The sequence below is a fragment of the Marmota monax genome, unplaced genomic scaffold (genome assembly GCF_021218885.2).
Source record: "Marmota monax isolate L192 unplaced genomic scaffold, Marmota_monax_Labrador192_F-V1.1 WCK01_AAM20220418_F8-fsc00252, whole genome shotgun sequence".
Classification (NCBI taxonomy): domain Eukaryota; kingdom Metazoa; phylum Chordata; class Mammalia; order Rodentia; family Sciuridae; genus Marmota; species Marmota monax.
The window spans coordinates 673,477-691,459 of record NW_026692478.1 but is presented as its reverse complement, the minus strand read 5'-3'; the positions used below and the strand labels follow the sequence as shown (position 1 = coordinate 691,459).

The 17,983-nt window shown below is 37.7% G+C and overlaps 1 protein-coding gene across 6 annotated transcripts in view; it reads right to left on the bottom strand.

Moving 5' to 3' along the window:
- Nucleotides 1-17,741, bottom strand: part of Kat6a (lysine acetyltransferase 6A) — a 102,131-nt gene extending 84,390 nt beyond the window's left edge. For 3 of the 6 annotated variants that reach the window (XM_046443099.2, XM_046443102.2, XM_046443101.2), the window contains exons 1-2: nt 17,602-17,741; nt 13,741-14,659 (exon numbers count right to left, since the gene is read on the bottom strand). In XM_046443099.2, the coding sequence (XP_046299055.1) occupies nt 13,741-14,340 (600 nt within the window). In that variant the 5' untranslated portion in view covers nt 14,341-14,659; nt 17,602-17,741. Of the gene's footprint in view, nt 1-13,740; nt 14,660-14,886; nt 15,018-16,467; nt 16,485-17,601 lie in introns of those variants that run through there. The other 3 variants (XM_046443100.2, XM_058578906.1, XM_058578904.1) reach the window with 3 other exon arrangements.
- Between the last annotated feature and the right edge of the window lie 242 nt (nt 17,742-17,983).

The window sequence follows — 17,983 nt, the reverse complement described above, 5'->3', positions numbered from 1 at the left end:
GGAAGTTTTTACTGAAAATTACATTTACAAAGTCCCAAACACCCAAAAGCAGATATTTAACATCAAACTAATAGTTGGAACTGCACAGCACATTAACCAATGTCTAGTTACTCTTACAATGGAGGGTTAATGAGAGCAACAGGAAGCCTAGGGTGGCAGCATCAAGGACAAAACGAGCCAATTAACAGAGTGAGGTTACAAAAGTGACAACAGTTGTGGCTCGCATGCTAGCTGTCTTTCAGCTTTCTTAAATGATATGATTTCTCAGTATTCTAAGTTTTAAGATGCTTGTTTAAAATCTTGGTCTAGGGGCTGGGGTTGTGGCTCAGCGGTAGGGCGCTTGCCTAGCATGTGTGAGACACTGGATTCGATCCCTAGAACCATGTAAAAAATTTAAAAAAAAAAAAAAAAGTATTATGCCCATCTACAACTAAAAAATTTTTAAAAATAAATAAATAAAATAAAATCTTGGTCTACTCTAATGCAATGAGAGGAACAAGTAGGCTTTGCCACCAGGTGTTTCCCCACCCTATAAAACAATTCTCAGATAAAATTAATCCTTTTTCTGCTTCAACAGACTAAATAAATAAATAAATCCTGCTGGTTTGGAGGTTACCCTATCACACCTTAACCATATGCTCAAAGAATGCATGGTATCAAGTACAAAAGCTGATCTAAAAATACCAAGCATATAAAATGCAAAGTTTGCTGGGAACAGCAGTGACTTCAAAACCAAAATTTGAAAGTTAGCAATTTTTAGAAAATTCGTATCCCTTAAACATTTACTATATGCCTGAAATGTTTTGCTTCTAGGCCTTTGTACATGCTGTTCCCTTTGCAGGAACCACTCTCCCACCCCACCCATTTGCTTCCCCGCTTCACTAACCTCTCACATGTGACTTCCTCTGAGATCCAAGAAATTTCCCTGGCCTCCCCAACCCCTGCTCTGTGTTGCCAGGCACTTGAGCTAATTACAGACTGTATCTCCTTCACCCAAGACTTAATCATTGTGCTGGCACCTGGAAGACACTCAATATATATTGTAAAGCAACCAGACACTGCTAGATAAATAGGGACACGGAGATGAAAAACAAGATCCTAAATTCACTAATAGAAATAGCCTAAAACAACAATATATACATAAAAAGGGCCATGAGAGGTGTGTATACAGGATATCAAGGACATGAAGAGAGCCTCAGAGCAGGCTGGTGATAAAGGAGGAAAGAGAAAGAGGATATGCCTAAACTAAATCTGTGAGGTAAAATAAGATTTAATGGACAAAGAGAGAAGTAATGATTGATTACTCGAGACAGAAGAAAAATACAAAAGCAAGAGAAAACAAGGTAGATGTAAGGACTATAAGGAATCTGATACAGTATAGTGGTTCTCAAACTTTAGGATACATGAGAATTAGCTGGAGGGCTTATTAACATACAGGTTGCAGAGTCCCAACTCCAGTTTCTGATTCAGTAGGCCTTGGAATATGAGAATCTTTGTTTCATTTTGGGCTAGAGTAATGGCTCATTGGTGGAGTGCTTGCCAACCATGCCTAAGATCCTGGGTTCAGTTTCCAACACCACCAAAAAAAAAAAAAAAAAAATGCATTTCAGACAAGTTTTCAGAGGACACTACTGCTGGTACTCGTTTGAGGAATCTCAGATTACAGCAGAACACAGATGGTATATGAAAAAGTAGCAATAAACAAATCTAGAGCAACTTGGGAGCGGGGACTATATATCAAATATACTATACCACAGAATTTGGCACTGAAAGATTTTAAGCAAATGAGTAAGATTAATTTTAGAAAGATGGAAATAAGTCGGGTGCGGTGGCACATGCCTGTAATTCTAGCAGCTCAGGAGGCTGAGGCAGGACTAGCGAGGCCTTAAGCAACTTAGTGAGACCCTGTCTCAAAATATAAAATAGAAAGAACTGGGGATACAGCTTAGTGGTTAAATGCCCCTGAGAAGGAAGAAAGGAACAAAGGAAGGAAGAGAGGGGAGGAGGGAGGGAAGAGAAATAAAAATGGTAATAAATGTTAACATTGAGCTCTTTCTCACTATTAGAAGGATCTTATATATATATTCTGAACTGTCTAGTACAGTAGCTATTAGCCTTATGTGGCTGTTTCAACTGAATTGTAATTAAATAAAACTACTAAAAATTCAGTTCTTCAGTCAGCTAGCCACATTTCTAGAGCTCAAAAGCTACAATTAGGCTATAGTAGAGAGCACCAAGAGAATGTTTTTCTCTCTTGCTCTTTTTTTTTTTTTCTGGTGATACATATTTCTCTCTTTGTACAAAGTTCTAATAGTCAGCACTGGTATATATTAACTCATTAAATCCTTACAGCTTTGTTATGAGATAAGCACTGTATTATCCCCATTTTATAGAAGGAAATGTGGTGAAGAAAAATTAAGCACATCACTTAAGGTCTTAAAGTATTGCTAGCATGGATACAAACAAAACGGTCTGATTCTTGGGCCTCCATTCTTATCACTTCTTAATAAGATCATTCTTGACAATAATGTAGACTGGAGGAAGATGATAGTGGAAGAATGAAAACCAGTGAGGAAGCTTTTGGAGTAATTCAGAAGAGAAATGATAAGGACCTGCTCTAATAAAGCCAGCTGGAATGGAGATGAGGTTACTTAATAGAGATGTTTAAAAGTATGAGAAAAGATTAGAGACAGACTAAAACTGAATTCTAGTGCTGTGTGGAAGATGATGCCAAAATTTCTTTTTTTAAACTTCAATTGATGACATCTCTTATACTACCCTAAGAAATCAGAAGAACAAATTGAGGGAAAGTGATAAATTATACCAGGGTCATCATAAATGTGAAGTGATGAAGATAAAACACTACGCAACAGGATATATAAGTCCAGAGCCTGGAAGACAGATCTGGAATTAAGATATGAAATCAGAGTCATCAGTATAGAGAAGAGAGGTCTAGAGAGAATTCAGAAAGGTTGAAACAATAAAAAATGGGTGAAGAGCAGAAACTTCGGGAATACCAATATGTAAAATACAGGCAAAAGATGAAATCCCAGTAAGTGGAAAATAAATTATCAGAAATACTGCAAGGAGCAGGAATTCTTAGGAATGAATTATCCCAGAAGTCAAGAAAAGGCTGGGCAATGAGTACAAAATGCTGCTGAGAAGGCAGGTAAAAGACTGAAAACTGCCCAAAGAGCAGTTTCAAATAGTACTTCAGAGCCAAAAGAAAAGATTGCAGCAGATCTAGAATAAATACAAATTTTTTTTAAGTTTAAAAATGAAAGCAAGAAGAGTGTAGAGAAAAGGATCTGGAAAGGGAATTGGCTTGTTTTTACTCTGATGAAAGAAGAGTACACAGAGAAAGATGGCACAATCAAAAGACTGGGGAATATTCCTGACTAAACAAGGCCTTGCGGTATGAGAAAATAGGATCCTGCACATAAATAGAAAATAGCCTTTGACACTTCTCTTACTGTTTTCTGAGAAGGTAACAAGGGGGTAAAAATAAGCACAGCTGTATTTGGGTTGGCATGAGAGGGGCACAAACTGAATGAACTCATGAACTGAAAAGATTTCATTCTCTCAATGAAGAAGCATATAGAAGTATCTGCTCATTAGGAGAAAGGCAAAAGGGTTGGAGCCAATGCTCAAGAACCGGCTACCTAGAGATAATGTCCTTTAAGCAGAAGGCAGAGCTGAAATTAGAGGCCATGAATCTATAAGTGGCACCCAACCACATGGTAGTATGACTTTCTCCAAAATGAAATACATTCCCTATAAGAGCAGGAAAGGGAAAAGGTTGGCATAATTTAAACTGTTTGCCAACTGAATGCAGAAGTATATTAACAGGATGAGCCATAAAACGAAGAGATTAGAAGAATTGCATTAGAATAGTAGCCCCATCAAATACATCAGAATAATGAAGGTAACTGTCTCTAATCTACATACCTTGAAGAGATAAACAGCAGGCACAGAAGGAGAAAGGGGGAAGATTAGGAAAGTTATGGTTAGGGAGTAAGATAAAAGAGACTTTAGGTATCCAGAAGTATAGTGTCCTAGGCCCAAAATGTGTTCATCAGAAGGTGTAAAGTATATTATGTTTCTGTCTGAATTTCATGTTAAGTAGTACATCCTTTTTATTCCCTGCCTCCCTCAGCCAGTTCTCACTTCAGAGATGTTGATTCCAACCATCATCAGAGCAGTGGTTCTGAACACTAGATGCACATTAGATAGACATTGTTTAAAACACACACACACACACACACACACACACACACCCTTCTAAAACCTGAGTCTAATTGCTACAGTCTAATGAATTTGCATTTATTTTTTAAAGATCCTCAGGTGATTCTAAAGTGGACTTAAGAGTCAAGAATCCTGTTTTAGAAAGAACAGGTTTAGCTTTAGCTTTATGTTACAGAATTAAAGAAAAACTGGCTAGTATGAAAAGAAATTAAGTAAATAAGGCAGGAAAATTGTGAAACAGGATATAAACAAGAATCAAATATTTAAAGATACCCAGAAAACTGGGAAACCATTCAAGAACAGCATCACATTCAATGCACATAGCAATGTTTCCAATAGTTCTTCTACAAGTTCTAGAGAACCCTGAAGTTAAATGCCTTACTGGAGCCAGAGATGAGAATAAAAAAAAAAAAAAAAAAAAAGGAACCTATACTTTACTAAGCTAAAAGAATTGAAAACCACATTTAGCAGTAGCTCTCAGGGTCAACTGCAGTTCACAATTCCCCAGAGGAAAAATCAGCCTGTAACACAGGCTTGATAACATGTCTACATATATGAAATCTACCTATCCTGCACATAGGTGCCCACTGTCTTCTTTCAGACAGTAAAATATTTCATAAAGATTTTATTTTTTCAGTTCCCAGGCTTTTTCTATATCTATTAATTTCTCTTTATTGTTATACCAGCAAATCTTTAAAAAAAATCACTTGATAATTTTACAAACAACAGTCCTCAAACTTAACCTTTATTTGTCAGGACTGTAATAAATCTAAGTTTTACAACAAAGTAGAAATTGTATAAAGATGGATACTAGGACAGGTGTCATGTTGCACACCTGTAATCCCAGTGGCTGGGGAGGCTGAAGCAAGAGGATGGAGAGTTCAAAGTCAGCCTCAGCAATTCAGAGCAACTCAAAAAGACCCTGTCTCTAAATAAAATATAATAAGGGGTGGGGATGTGGCTGAGTGATTAAAGACCCTGGGTTCAATCCCTGATATTAAAAAAAAAAAGGCAGGGGATGAATGCTAGTGGAAAAGACTAATAAAGATAAAAATCACTTCTTGTTTGCTGTCTTCCCTATATGATTTGTTTACTGGTAATACTATAGATCTCTCAAACTCCATCCAGACATTAAGTATATACACAGAGCACTTAACTACACACTCTTAGTCTACTCATATTTAATGCTTTGATAAAAATTTCTTTGTTAATTAGTAAAAATTTGTACTTTGCTATCTCTACCTTAGTCTCAAGAATCTTAAGCTCTGAACAATTTTCCAAATGATTCAGAAGTCAGGTGTGTTGCACACACACTAAAAATCAGACTTATTTTTAAGTGGACATATTTTCAGAACTCAAAGAACACTTTTTCTTGCATCAAGATAACTCAACATGTTCTTTTAATACTTAACTAAAAACATAGGAAAGCTTTACAATTCCTTTAATTTGAGCCAAAAGAAAAAGATTTAAAAAAAAAAAAGATATGGTTTCAACTCTTTTAACAAGAATGTATAGCTGTTTTCAAACACTGAAACAGGCTTTATTTATGATTTACAGAATCACCACAATTTTCTAGACCAGAATTTATTCTGTGGTTTCCATTAAGGGAGAAAGTTCTAACCACATTAATTTATACCAATTGCTTTTTAATAATATAAAACAATACTATAGCATAATGAAAAAAGCATAGAATCAAAAAGGACCTGATAAATTCTCCTAGATGTAATCAACTTGCTGAGTGACATTGGAAAAGACACTTCTCTTTGGCTCTCAGTTTCCCTAGTTGTGACGCGAAGATGAGAATCACTATGATTCAAGATTACTACCGGCTCAAAACTATACAAAATGCAGAACATTCCTTTTTTCCCCCTCCTAAGAATTTATCTATACTTTGTAAATAATTCAGCTATGATATATACTTTCAATCAACACTACAGCTAGGCTTATATTTTCTTAGTTTCTACCTCTTCCCAATTTGCTGTTATAAACTACTTTGACCCACAAAAGCATTCTGCAAATCTAAAAGCTACATTTCTGTAATCTCTGTGCTTAGTTTTAACACTTAACAAAATAGTACCATATTACAAACTATTTCTTCACCTGTTCCCTAATAAAGTTGAAAATAATTCTTTGGTCTTGAATTTACAGAGTTATGTACAAGGCTGATGAAAGCCATCTGTTGGGAACTCTGACTTTCCAGTCAAAGAAAGAAAAAAAGAGAGAGAGAAAGAGAAGAAACAGCCTTCATTTTCCTGGGAACCAGCTGCAGCTGAATCAGTCCTAATCCTGCTCCAGCTGGGACCAGCAGAAGGGTGAAGTTGCTACTGGTCTAATTCATCTGCTGAAATCCTTTGTGAAATGACTCCACCTCTAAGTAGCCAACTGGTAAAACAATTTTACCAGAATGAAGCTCTTAATAATTTCTATATATATAACATATTTATTTCTTTTCAAGATTGTAAATCAGAATATGAAAAGTATTCATTATTTTAATTTTAAAAAGATTCTCTAGTTCAATAGGAGAAAAAAAATACTAGTTCTATTTTAACCAGCAAAGTTGATGCCTGGATTCCATCTTCTCACACAACCAAGCCAGTGTAGAAATATATTCAAATTATTTTTAAATAGAGAAAGAAAATCTACAGGATGTCAGTAAGATTCTTGTACATCAAGAGGTCTGAAATAATATAATTTTTCCCCCAGATTCTTGCACAGCTCCTATTATCTATCTGTTCTCATAGTAAAGGAAAAGGTAATGTGAAAAAGAAGTACGGGCCCATATGTCCAGGATGAATTCGATAAAAGTCAGGCAGCAAGAATAAGAGGAAATTGGGCTGGGGATGTGGCTCAAGCGGTAGCGCGCTTGCCTGGCATGCGGTAGCGCGCTCGCCTGGCATGCGTGTGCCCAGGTTCGATCCTCAGTACCACATACAAACAAAGATGTTGTGTCCGCCGAAAAACTAAAAAATAAATAATAATAAAAATTCTCTCTCTCTCTAAAAAAAAAAAGAAAGAAGAATAAGAGGAAATTTAATGATCTTGCATTTTCTTTACATTTATTTTCAATCTGGTTTTTAATGAAAAGCCATAATGAAAACTTTACTATTAAAGAGCTATTATATAAATATTATACCTATAAAACTTAACCATGTAGAGTTCCTTTAAAACTTTAATAAGAAGGTATATGTTAAAGCACTTAGAACAGTGCTGAACTCATTAGTCCTTAACAAGTGCTAACTATAAATAGTTTTCTATAAGCAACTATTTACATTCCCTTAGCCTATAGATAAAGAAAAAAAAAAAGGCCACAATATTTAGACCTTCTAGATCTCTATTTCTGAAGAATTTACGGAATCTGTAAATATGAGATAAACAACTAGGTTAGGCACAGGGTTGGTATAAAAGTTTTCATTAATAATGTCTAACCCAGACTTTAATAGCTCTAGTTTTCTTTCAGGGTGTATCATGGGCTGAAAATTATCAAAAATCACTGAACTCATAGGCTAACCAGAAGATCAAAAGGTATCTGTATGTTTGATTATATTTAAACAAACCACAGCTTAAGTAAATTTAAATAATTATAAAAAATATTTAAACAAATACTTACAACAAACATCTCCACCTATTTTTAAATGAGTTGTTTTTTTAAAAAAAAGAACAAGTCTGCTGAGTCAAATTCCTAACCACATTTACAATTAATCCCACTCAATGACTTGTTAGTGATTTTTATGGTCACAAAAAAATGGTGTAAACAATGATATAAGATAAACATCATATGTTACATTGAAAAATTGAGACTACTATGTTTCAAACTTGATATTACAAAATTTACATTATCCATGTCACTGCATCCTCACCTTTTTTTTTTTAAAGCATCTTTTACTTTCAGAAGGATTTTTTGCTTTTTATTTTTTTACTTTTTTTTGGTGGGGGGGGGGGCGCGGAGGGTACAGGGATTGAACCCAAGGCACTTAACTACTGAGCCACATCCCCAGCCCTTTTTTTATATTTTATTAGAGACAGGGTCTCGCTGAGTTGCTTAGGGCCTCACTAAGATGTTGAGGCTGAGTTTGAACTGTGATCCTCTTGTCTCAGCCTCCCAAGCTGCTGGGATTGCTTTTTATTTTTTAAGAGAACAAGCAGTCCACACACCCCTGAATTTAATAGCATGGACAACTCCTATTCACTGCCTTTTTAATTAAGTATCATAACAGAATGTCTGAAATTGAAATTACCAAGCTTATATTTATAAACAATTTTATTACATAATATCACTATTCTAACATATAAAAATGTGACACAATTTTAGCATAAAGGCCATTTCCAAACAGCTAAATGAAAACTTTATCTTTTACTCTCAGTAACTTGAACACATATCTCATTCTCATTAACTTTACCCTAAAATTTTAATTTCCTATCAAAACCGCACTTAAGCCTGAATTTAAAAGACATACTCTAAGCCAAATCACACATCTGTAATCCCAGTGACTCAAAAGGCTGAGGGAGGAGAATCACAAATTCAAAGCCAGCCTCAGCAATTTAATGATACCCTATGTTTAAAAAAAAAAAAAAAAGGGTGAGGGGGACTGGGGATGTGGTTCAGTGCTTAAGGATCCCTAGGTTTAATCCCTGGTACCAAAAATAAAATACATATTCCAGTAAAACTAAATAATCTGGACTCGACTCTACCAAGAGATCATTGTAATAAAATGTATTATAATAGAAGGTAAGAGATGTATCACTTAATCTACTCCAGATTACCTAGCTAGGTAGTAACTAAACAAAAATATAGTTGTCAATACCTCATTTTCTCTTTCCAACAGAACGTTTTAGTAAATTATAATTCTGTTTCAAAATATTCCACAGAATAAATTTTAATGATTTAGATGATTATCATAAAAGTATACTTTTCTATTTTCTGGACCTAGTAATATGGAACATAAACTATACACACACATATACTTATGTATGTACATGTGTGTATAAATATATCCAAATAAATTATTCTAAGTGTGTAAAATGAAGCCACAACCAGTGTAGAAATATATTTCTTAAATAAACTAGTACAATCTCAAGTAATATTAAGGTTAATCCAAGAGAAGTATGGTGGTGCATGCCTATAACTCCCAGCAACTCCAGGGCTAAGTCAGAAGGGATGGCCAAGCTGGAGGCAAGCCTTAGCAATTGAAAGCCCACTGCAAAACTTTTTAAAAGGCTGGAAATGTGACTCAGTGGTAAAGCACCCCAGGTTCAATCCCCAGAATGGGGTAGTGGGATTTAACCCAAAAACACAGTTATTGTTTTTCAAAGATTAAAGCCTCAATGTTATGAGAAAACAATCCTAAATGTCTTCTTAGTTATATTTTATAATCTAAAATGGGGTTCCCCAAAAGTGTATTTCCTATCTGTATTCTATCTGCCTTAATCACTCAAAGGACCTAAATCCTACACGCACTACAGATGGCAGGCATTCAAATGTTTGCTGAACAACAAATATGTGAAATGAACAAATTATCTTATAGTAATATCTACATTTCAAAAAGAAATGTATAAGAAGTAGCTATTTAAGCAATTATACACTATCTTCGTTTCCTAAATCCCATAACTCAAGAAACACAATATTTTGCCCCAAATTAAACCACCCTATTACAGTCATGTGACGAATCCCCAAGTCAGAAAACTTTAGCAACAATTGAAATGAAAATTAGTAAGCACAGAAATCACCTTTAAGAAAAAATAAAAATTTCACACTGATGAAAATTATGTTTTCTGAACTTCAAGTATATAAACTAGCTTATTCATAATCTTTGGTTCCTGATACATTCTTAATATTAATAGTCCTAAGTCAGTTTTGAAATCTGTTCCACAACAGAAAAAGAAAATAAGGGTCACAAACAGCAAAAGAGGGGAAGAGGGTATCAGTTAATGTTAACATGACTATACTTTAGTGCTGTGATAAATATTTAGATATGACTCTCCAGAGGTGATAGGTATACCTGTTGCAAATACAAAGACTCTGGAGCCAGACTGCCAAAGTTCAAATCCCAGCTTTGCTGGGACATCAATCATATTAGTGTTACGTGGACAAGTTATTGAACCTCTTTTATGCCTCATTTTCTTCAACTATAAAACAACAGAACCAACTTCACTGTTGGTACATATCAATGTTAGCTTTATGAGGATGAAATGAGTTAACAGGTATACATTAGTCCCCCTTTCTCCACTGTTTTGCTTTTTGCAGTTTCAGTTCCTCATCATCCACTGCAGCCCAAAATATTAAATGGAAAATTCCAGAAACAAATAATTCATAAATTTTAAATAACATTATTATAGTATTTTGTTATAATTGGTCTATTTTATTATTAATTATTGCTATTAATCTCTTCCTATGCCTAATTTATAAATAAACCTTTATCATAGGTTGTATAGAAAAGATAGTACATGCAGACACTTCTCAATTTACAATGGGGATTAAAGTCCCTATAAGCCAATGGTAAATTTAAATACTGTAAATTTAAAATGCATTTCATATATCTAACCTGCCAAACAAGACACTTTAGCAACACAATGCACTATAGAGTATCAGTTGTTTCCCTGCAGCATCACTTGGCTGACTGGGAGCTAGGGCATAAGCTGCCACTCCGCATTACAACACAGTATTGTAACCCACAGCCTAGGAAAAGATTGAAATTCAAAATTCAAAGTATACTTTCTACTGAACGGGCATCATTAAATGAGTTGTTTTTTTTTTTAAAAAAAAGAACAAGTCTGCTGAGTCAAATTCCTAACCACATTTACAATTAATCCCACTCAAGACATTGTCAAAATAGAAAATTCGTCAAATTATGGTAAGTCAAGGACCATCTGCATAGGGTTTAATACAAATTTTAGTTTCAGGGGTTTTGGAAAGTGAACCCCATAGACAAAAGGAACTACTGAACAGTATTAAATTAATGCCTTGCATATAGTAAACACTCATTTAGGTTAAATAAACTACCTCACCATAAACTATCATACCTAAAGCTAGCTCATAAATTCCCCATATAACATGGATAAAACTTTTAAATCACAGTATACCACAGGTTCTCCTCACTACTTTTCAATGTAAAATAATACTAAACTTCAAGAGACTTTAACACCTCTTAAGAATATTCTACATATTCTCCCCCTAAAAAACAAAAACCTCTTAGATGCTGAAAATCTAAATACAATCATAGTTCCTTCCAAAGATTAATATCACAAAATGAACAGTTAGAACAGGAAAAAGTAAAAAGAAACTTACTCAGGTCACTCCAAATAGTCCTTGAATTTCATCTCTTACCCAACAGATGACCAGACCAATAGATAATATTAACATTCCAGAGAAAATAAAGCCAAATCAGTTTCAAGCAGAGTGCCTGGGTCACAGTAGGTGCTCAACAACTATGTGCTAGATTAATGAATGTCGAAAAGTAAAACTACTTCTAGCCTATACCTTCCTTTCTCCATCACTGTCAAATACACTCCAGTTTTTTTCTTTTGCTTTTCCTGTTGAAACTATATAGGTTCATAACCACAAGTCAATCAATTCCTAATAGGAAGTGATTAGGTAGTTTCAAGGAGAGGAAGGAAACTGGTCAAAATAACAATAAGAGGAACAGATATATATAACCAGTTCAAAGGTGAAATAATTCCCCCAGAGTTCACTGTATTATGATTCTGAATGTGGGTTTTTCACATTTTGGGGGAAAGTCAGGAAATTCACTACTGCAAATAAGATTTCATTTTAAAAAATAGAACAGATCTCATAAACTCCAAATTCATAATTATTATCATGAAATCCAATGAGATCAGTACACATAGAAGTCTACTCAAAGAAACTCCATTTTATATCCCAAATTTATATCCCAAATTTGGTAACTTCAGTTAACTATACTACATATTTGAGCTATGTAGCCATACAGGTATTCCTAACCAAAGCAAAATTCTACTGAATTAAACTTTTTTTAATGCAAAGATACTGTGCAATGGCCTCAGCAGAGGTCCCCAGCTCTGTGGCAAAATGAGGATTGTTAGATGGTTCTCAAGGTCACTTCCAAAACCAAAGTTCTAGGGATCTAGAACTTGAACTTACTTTGTATTTAACCAAATTGACTATCTTTTAAAAATATACACTTCTGACATTTTAAGTGTGACTAGTATTTTTAAAATTAAAATATCTGGGGCTGGTGTTATAACTCAGTGGTGGAGCTCCTTTCAGACTATGGATGCTTGACCTGTGAAAAGTTCACAGGAAAAACTGAACCCTAAAATAGATCTCTAAGAATTTCACTGAAGAACAGTATTATTAATTTTCAATTGTTATTTGAACAAAAATCTACAGACATAATGACAATAATAAAAATCTCAAAATATTTTCAAATACATACAATCTTTCATAGTAAAAATAGCTCCATGATCTTAAGTAAAACAAAGGTTACTAATATACACAAAGGTGTAACAACTTAAAGTACTATCTCCAAAGAACAATTCAGAGCAGCTAAAACAGTAGTTCAATTAAAAAAATAGCAACTAATAAAATTCTTATCATCCCCAAATTTAAAGGCCAAAATTTATTGTTAAAAAGACATACTTTCAGACACACAACATAACAGAATAACACACAACAGAGTAAGTATTCCATCTGTGCAGTAAAATTCCCAACTCTCTGGAACCTTTCTAATATAGGATATTATAGTCCTGTCACATGTAACTGTAGCTGTCATAAATAATAATATTTAGGACATCATCATCATCATCATCAAAGCCATATTACATAACAGAAAGTTATAATGTAAACAATAGAAATATGAATTGTTAAATTTGCTTAGCTCATGCTATGGGTCATGAGAATCCATCTCATTCCTGTCTAGTGACAACTTAAAACGGAAAAAAGAAAAAAACAAGGGGGGGGGGGGTTCATCTGCTTCTTCCAAATTCCTGTCACCGGCATTGGCTGCTCATCAACTTCCAGAAATAAGGTACTGTAAGAATCTTTTTACTTAAAACTTTTAAAGTTGTGCAGGGCATGATGGCATATGACTGTAATTCCACTTACTCAAGAGGCCGAGACAGGACAATCACAAGTTCAGGGCCAGCCTGGGCAACTTAGTGAGACCCTGTCTCAAAATAAAAAGGGCTGCTCAATGGTAGAACAACCCTGGGTTCAATCCCAGTACCACAAAGAAAAAATTAAAAGTTTAAAGCTGCATGCCACTTTTAAATTATAATACAACTATGTCCTTTAAGGTAGATCAACACTCTACACTTTGAATCTTAGGCTTCAAAAACTTCAAAGTATCAGAACAATTAGCATCTATTAAGTTCTCACAGTTAGAACTTATAAATTAAAAAATAGCAGGATCACTCCATAAAAGTTCCCCAAACTTGAATGTAACTTCAAACTTCCTAGAAATGTGAATTTGTGGCATCCTATAACATGAGCTCTATGAACACTGATGCATATACCATTCTTACCTTATCCTTTTCATGTGGAAGCAGTGACACTGGAGGTAAACAAGAAAGAGACTCACAACTCTCTTTCCCATCAGCATTCGTTGCTTTAGTGTTAAGCCGATAAAGAGGTCCATCTTTAAGGAGTCTGCCGTGACCAATGGCGCGTTTGATAGCCAATCTGAACTGCTGGTGAAAGCCAGAGGCAGCACTGCCTCCAAATAATGCAGACACATCCTTCTGACTTTTCAGAAAGCGTTCAATATTTTTCAAAGTTGAGCCACCAGACTCTGCCAAGCCCTCAAATGCCCGTTTAATCAGTTTATTCCAATCCACATTTTGCTTATTATCCAATTTCCCATGGTTTCGAGGTTTAGGAAGTGCTATTCGCCCAGGATTATCAGGATCTTTATAGGAATTGAGTCCTTTGTTTGAAACTTTTAAAATGGTTCCATCTTTAACACTCAACTCCAATTGTTCTAAAACAGTTTTCCGATCCAAGCCATGGGATGAAGATACTGCATTGCATATCCTTTCTTCTGAAGGACGTTGTTTCTGCTTCTTCACTTTTTTGATGGCTTCCAAAATCCACTCAGTATACAGCGGGTTAGCGAGTTTTACCATGGTGAAGGATTTTGTATATCCATAGAGTCGTTATCCCTTATCCTGATGCTGAGTAAGTGTTACACCATGGAAAACAAGATTTTCGGAGGCTGGGAACCAGTTAACCATAGCATACAGGTTTTCTGGCCTGAGTCCTTCCTCCTTTCACAAAACAGACTGCATTCCCACTTTTACTTTAGAAACCAAAACAACTGGTTATTAGAAATGTCTTCAAACTTCCCAGTTTCTCAGTAGTATCAAACATGGATCTCTTCATAATGTTGCAAGGACTCCATACATCTCATTCTCAGGGTTCACAGCAAAAATGTGCATCCTATGCCTGAAAAACAAAACAATGTTAATTTTCTATCAAGGCCCATTCTAGAAATATGTTATAATTGAAATGTTAGAATCTTTTAAAGCAATCAAATAGCAAAGTGTTTAACATTCTAAAACAACCATGTATGTAAATCATTGGGATAAAAAGAAAAAACAGAGATGAGTAGATATAACACAATGAGGAAACAAAACAGGATGTTCTACGAATGACCTTAGGCTACAACTAACCAGAGGAGTGATAGCTATCCTGTACTCCGCCATCTCTGCTCACCAGTCTATGAATTTCAACTCTTGCTTGACATCTTTCCCCAAGAAACTATTCAGCACTTCAACAAGTATCTGGATTAGTAGAAAGAATCCTGTAATGAAAGTAAGAGTGAATCTTTCATCTTTCAAAATTCCAGACAGTAGATTAAAAACAAACAAACAAAAAAAAAAAAAAAACAGTCAAATAAGATAGGCAGAAAACCACTGAGAAAAATCTAACTACTTCGGATATTAAAAGAAATAATAAATGCAAGTTTCACAGGACAAGTTCATAAGTACATTATTACCTTATTACATTGAAAATTACCTAGTATGAAAGTGCTTAAAGAATTTTAAAATAATCCATTTTCATCCAAATTTTAAGAAATACATGCTGATTGACCCAAACTAAGACACTAATATTCACATGCTGGAGGAACTAACACCTGCAAAACTGTTTATAAGCCATCTACAGACAGAGAAACTAGAAATGAGAAAAGCCCAGAATCATAGGGAACAAGTGCATGTATTGCATACCAAATGTATAGAACAGGAAAAAAAAAAACTATTTGTGGGTCTAGAAAGAAGTGAATCTGATAAAGATATAAATTCAAGATTGCTGTCTGAAAATGAATATAATGAGTAAAACAAAACATGCAAATAGATTGCCTCTCTGGGTCAAAGTCGATATTCTGTTACAAAGGAAACTGGCAAATGGGCATTTGTTAAAAATCACTAAAATAATGAATTATGAACCTAAATATCTTCTTTGCCCCCCAAACGAAGTTTAACTTTTCTTAAGTGTTTTTTAGAACTTCTGCTTTTATTGTACGGATAATTTACACACATTATAACAATAGTAGAAAAATAGCTCCTGCAGCAACTATTCTTAATAGTAACATTAAAATCAAAAGGAAAGCTAGGCACGGTGGCGCACAAGTTCGGCTGGGGAGTCTGAGACAAGAAGATCACAAGTTCAAGGCCAGCCTCAGCAACTTGGAGAGGCCCTCAGCATCTGTGAGATCCTGTCTCAAAATTGTTTTAAAAAAGCAGGGCTGGGGTTGTAGCTCAGTGGTAGAGTGCTTACCTAGCACACATGAGGCCCTAGGTTCAATCCTCAGCACCACATAAAACTGAAATAAAGATATTGTGTCCACCTACAACTAAAAAATAAATACTTTTTTTTTTATTATTTTAAAGGGGCGGGGTGTGCTGGGGATGTAGCTCAGTGGTAAACTGTCCCTGGGTTAAATCCCCAGTACAAAAAAAAGCGCGGGGGGGGGGGGGGGGGAGACACGGGCAGGGGGCGGGGCTAATAGACAGGGGAGGGACTAATAGACATTAGGAAAGAGCACTATTAACTCTGATAAGAAAGCAAAGGCTGAAGCAAAACATTCAAATATGTGCCAAAATTTTACTTTAAAATAAGCTGACTTAAAAAAAAAACCTAAGACCTATGTTTCATTTTGGTAAAGATCTCAAAAGGAAACAAATCAGAGTCTTATTATTCCAAGAAAGTTCATTACATAGACATTAACGCTAAGCTAAACAAGAAACTACAACCTGAGTTTAAGACGCTGAGAACGTCCTAATTGATGAAGTTCTCAAGTAAAGAATGAATGACAGCCACTCATTGTCTCTCGAGCAGGCGTTTTCATCAGTCTCTATGTCTGTAGAAAGTAAGTAAAATGCTGTGCTCGAACTTTAACTCTCAGAAAGTACACCAGCTGCTAGAAAGCAAACGCAACTGGCTTCCGATATTCCTTCCCGGTCCCCATTCCCCACCCCCAAACACATCTTCGCGCTTTCTTTTTAAAGAGCGAGAAACTTTAAAAACTTCAAACAGCACAACCCGACAGTTTGCCAATGGGCTACTTCCCCGTTTCCATTAGAAGGAAACAGAACCCCAGGAATAAGTTAACAATGAAATCACGTGGAGTTAAGAGTACTGTATCCCCAGTTCCCAGCTCCTCCAAATACTGAGCTCCACAGAGGCCAGCTAAACCGAGGTGTGAGGGGCGCGCAGGCAGCCGCGAGAGCCTGACAGGTCGGGAAGCTCCGGTCCAGACCGCCGAGGGTTGACAGGCAGCCTGTCGCCTCCCCTCCGGCGGGCGCCGGGGCTGACAGCCCGACAGACACAACACCACACGTGCTGCCTCCTCCGCACCACAACACCCGCCAGCCTGTCACCCCACTTGCCGCCTCGGCCCGGCTCTGGTCTCCGCGCACCGGGCAGGGCGGAGTGCGCGCCCGGGAGCGCGGGCTGAGGGGCCGCGCCGGCCAGGAGGCGGCGACCGGTCGGGCGCAGGTGGGACCCGGCGGTGGGCGCGCCCCGAGGGAGAGCGGGCTCCTAGCACAGCCCAGCCCGAGGCTCCGAGGCCTGGCCGCTCGCCGCCCGCCCACCCGCCGGCTCCCCGGGCTGGGACACGCCGCGGGGATTGGGGCTTCGGACCGTCAGCGCGGGGCGGGCCGGCAGCGCGCGGGCCGGGCGGGGAAAGCCGGGCGCCGGCCGGGCGCGAAGGGGCGGCCACGGCGCCCCGGCCCGAGGCCTGGCGCAGAGCAGAGGGAGGCGGCGCAGGCCGCGGCAGGGCCTGCAGCAGCCCGCCGACCCCGCGAGGCAGTAGAGCAGTCCCCGGAGCGGTTCAGCTTCGGGTTCGGAGGCAAGGGGAGGTCGGGGGTGGCCCCTCGGCTACTTACCGGAGGGAAAGAGAGCCGGGATCCCGGGGCCCCGGGCCGGACCGCGGAGATGCCCCAAACTGACACGGCCGCCATCTTGGAGACAGTGAGCTCCGGCCGGGGGGAGGGGAGACGAGGCGGTGGAACAGCCGCGGGGGGAGGGGAAGCGTCGCGAGGGAACGGCTGCCTCGGGGAGGGAGCGGGAACAGCCTGGGCGAGAGGCGGGGTGGGGGGGGGGAGGAGGACGCGAGAGCGCAGGTGGGGGGCGGCCGAAGAGCGGGAAGAGCTGGGCCGAGCGCCGGGAAAGGCCGGAGGGCGGGGCGGGGCAGGAGGGAAGAGCCGGCCGGGAGGGTCACGTGGGGCCGGTACAAAAGGCCAAAGCCAAAGTGGGAGGAGGACTTGA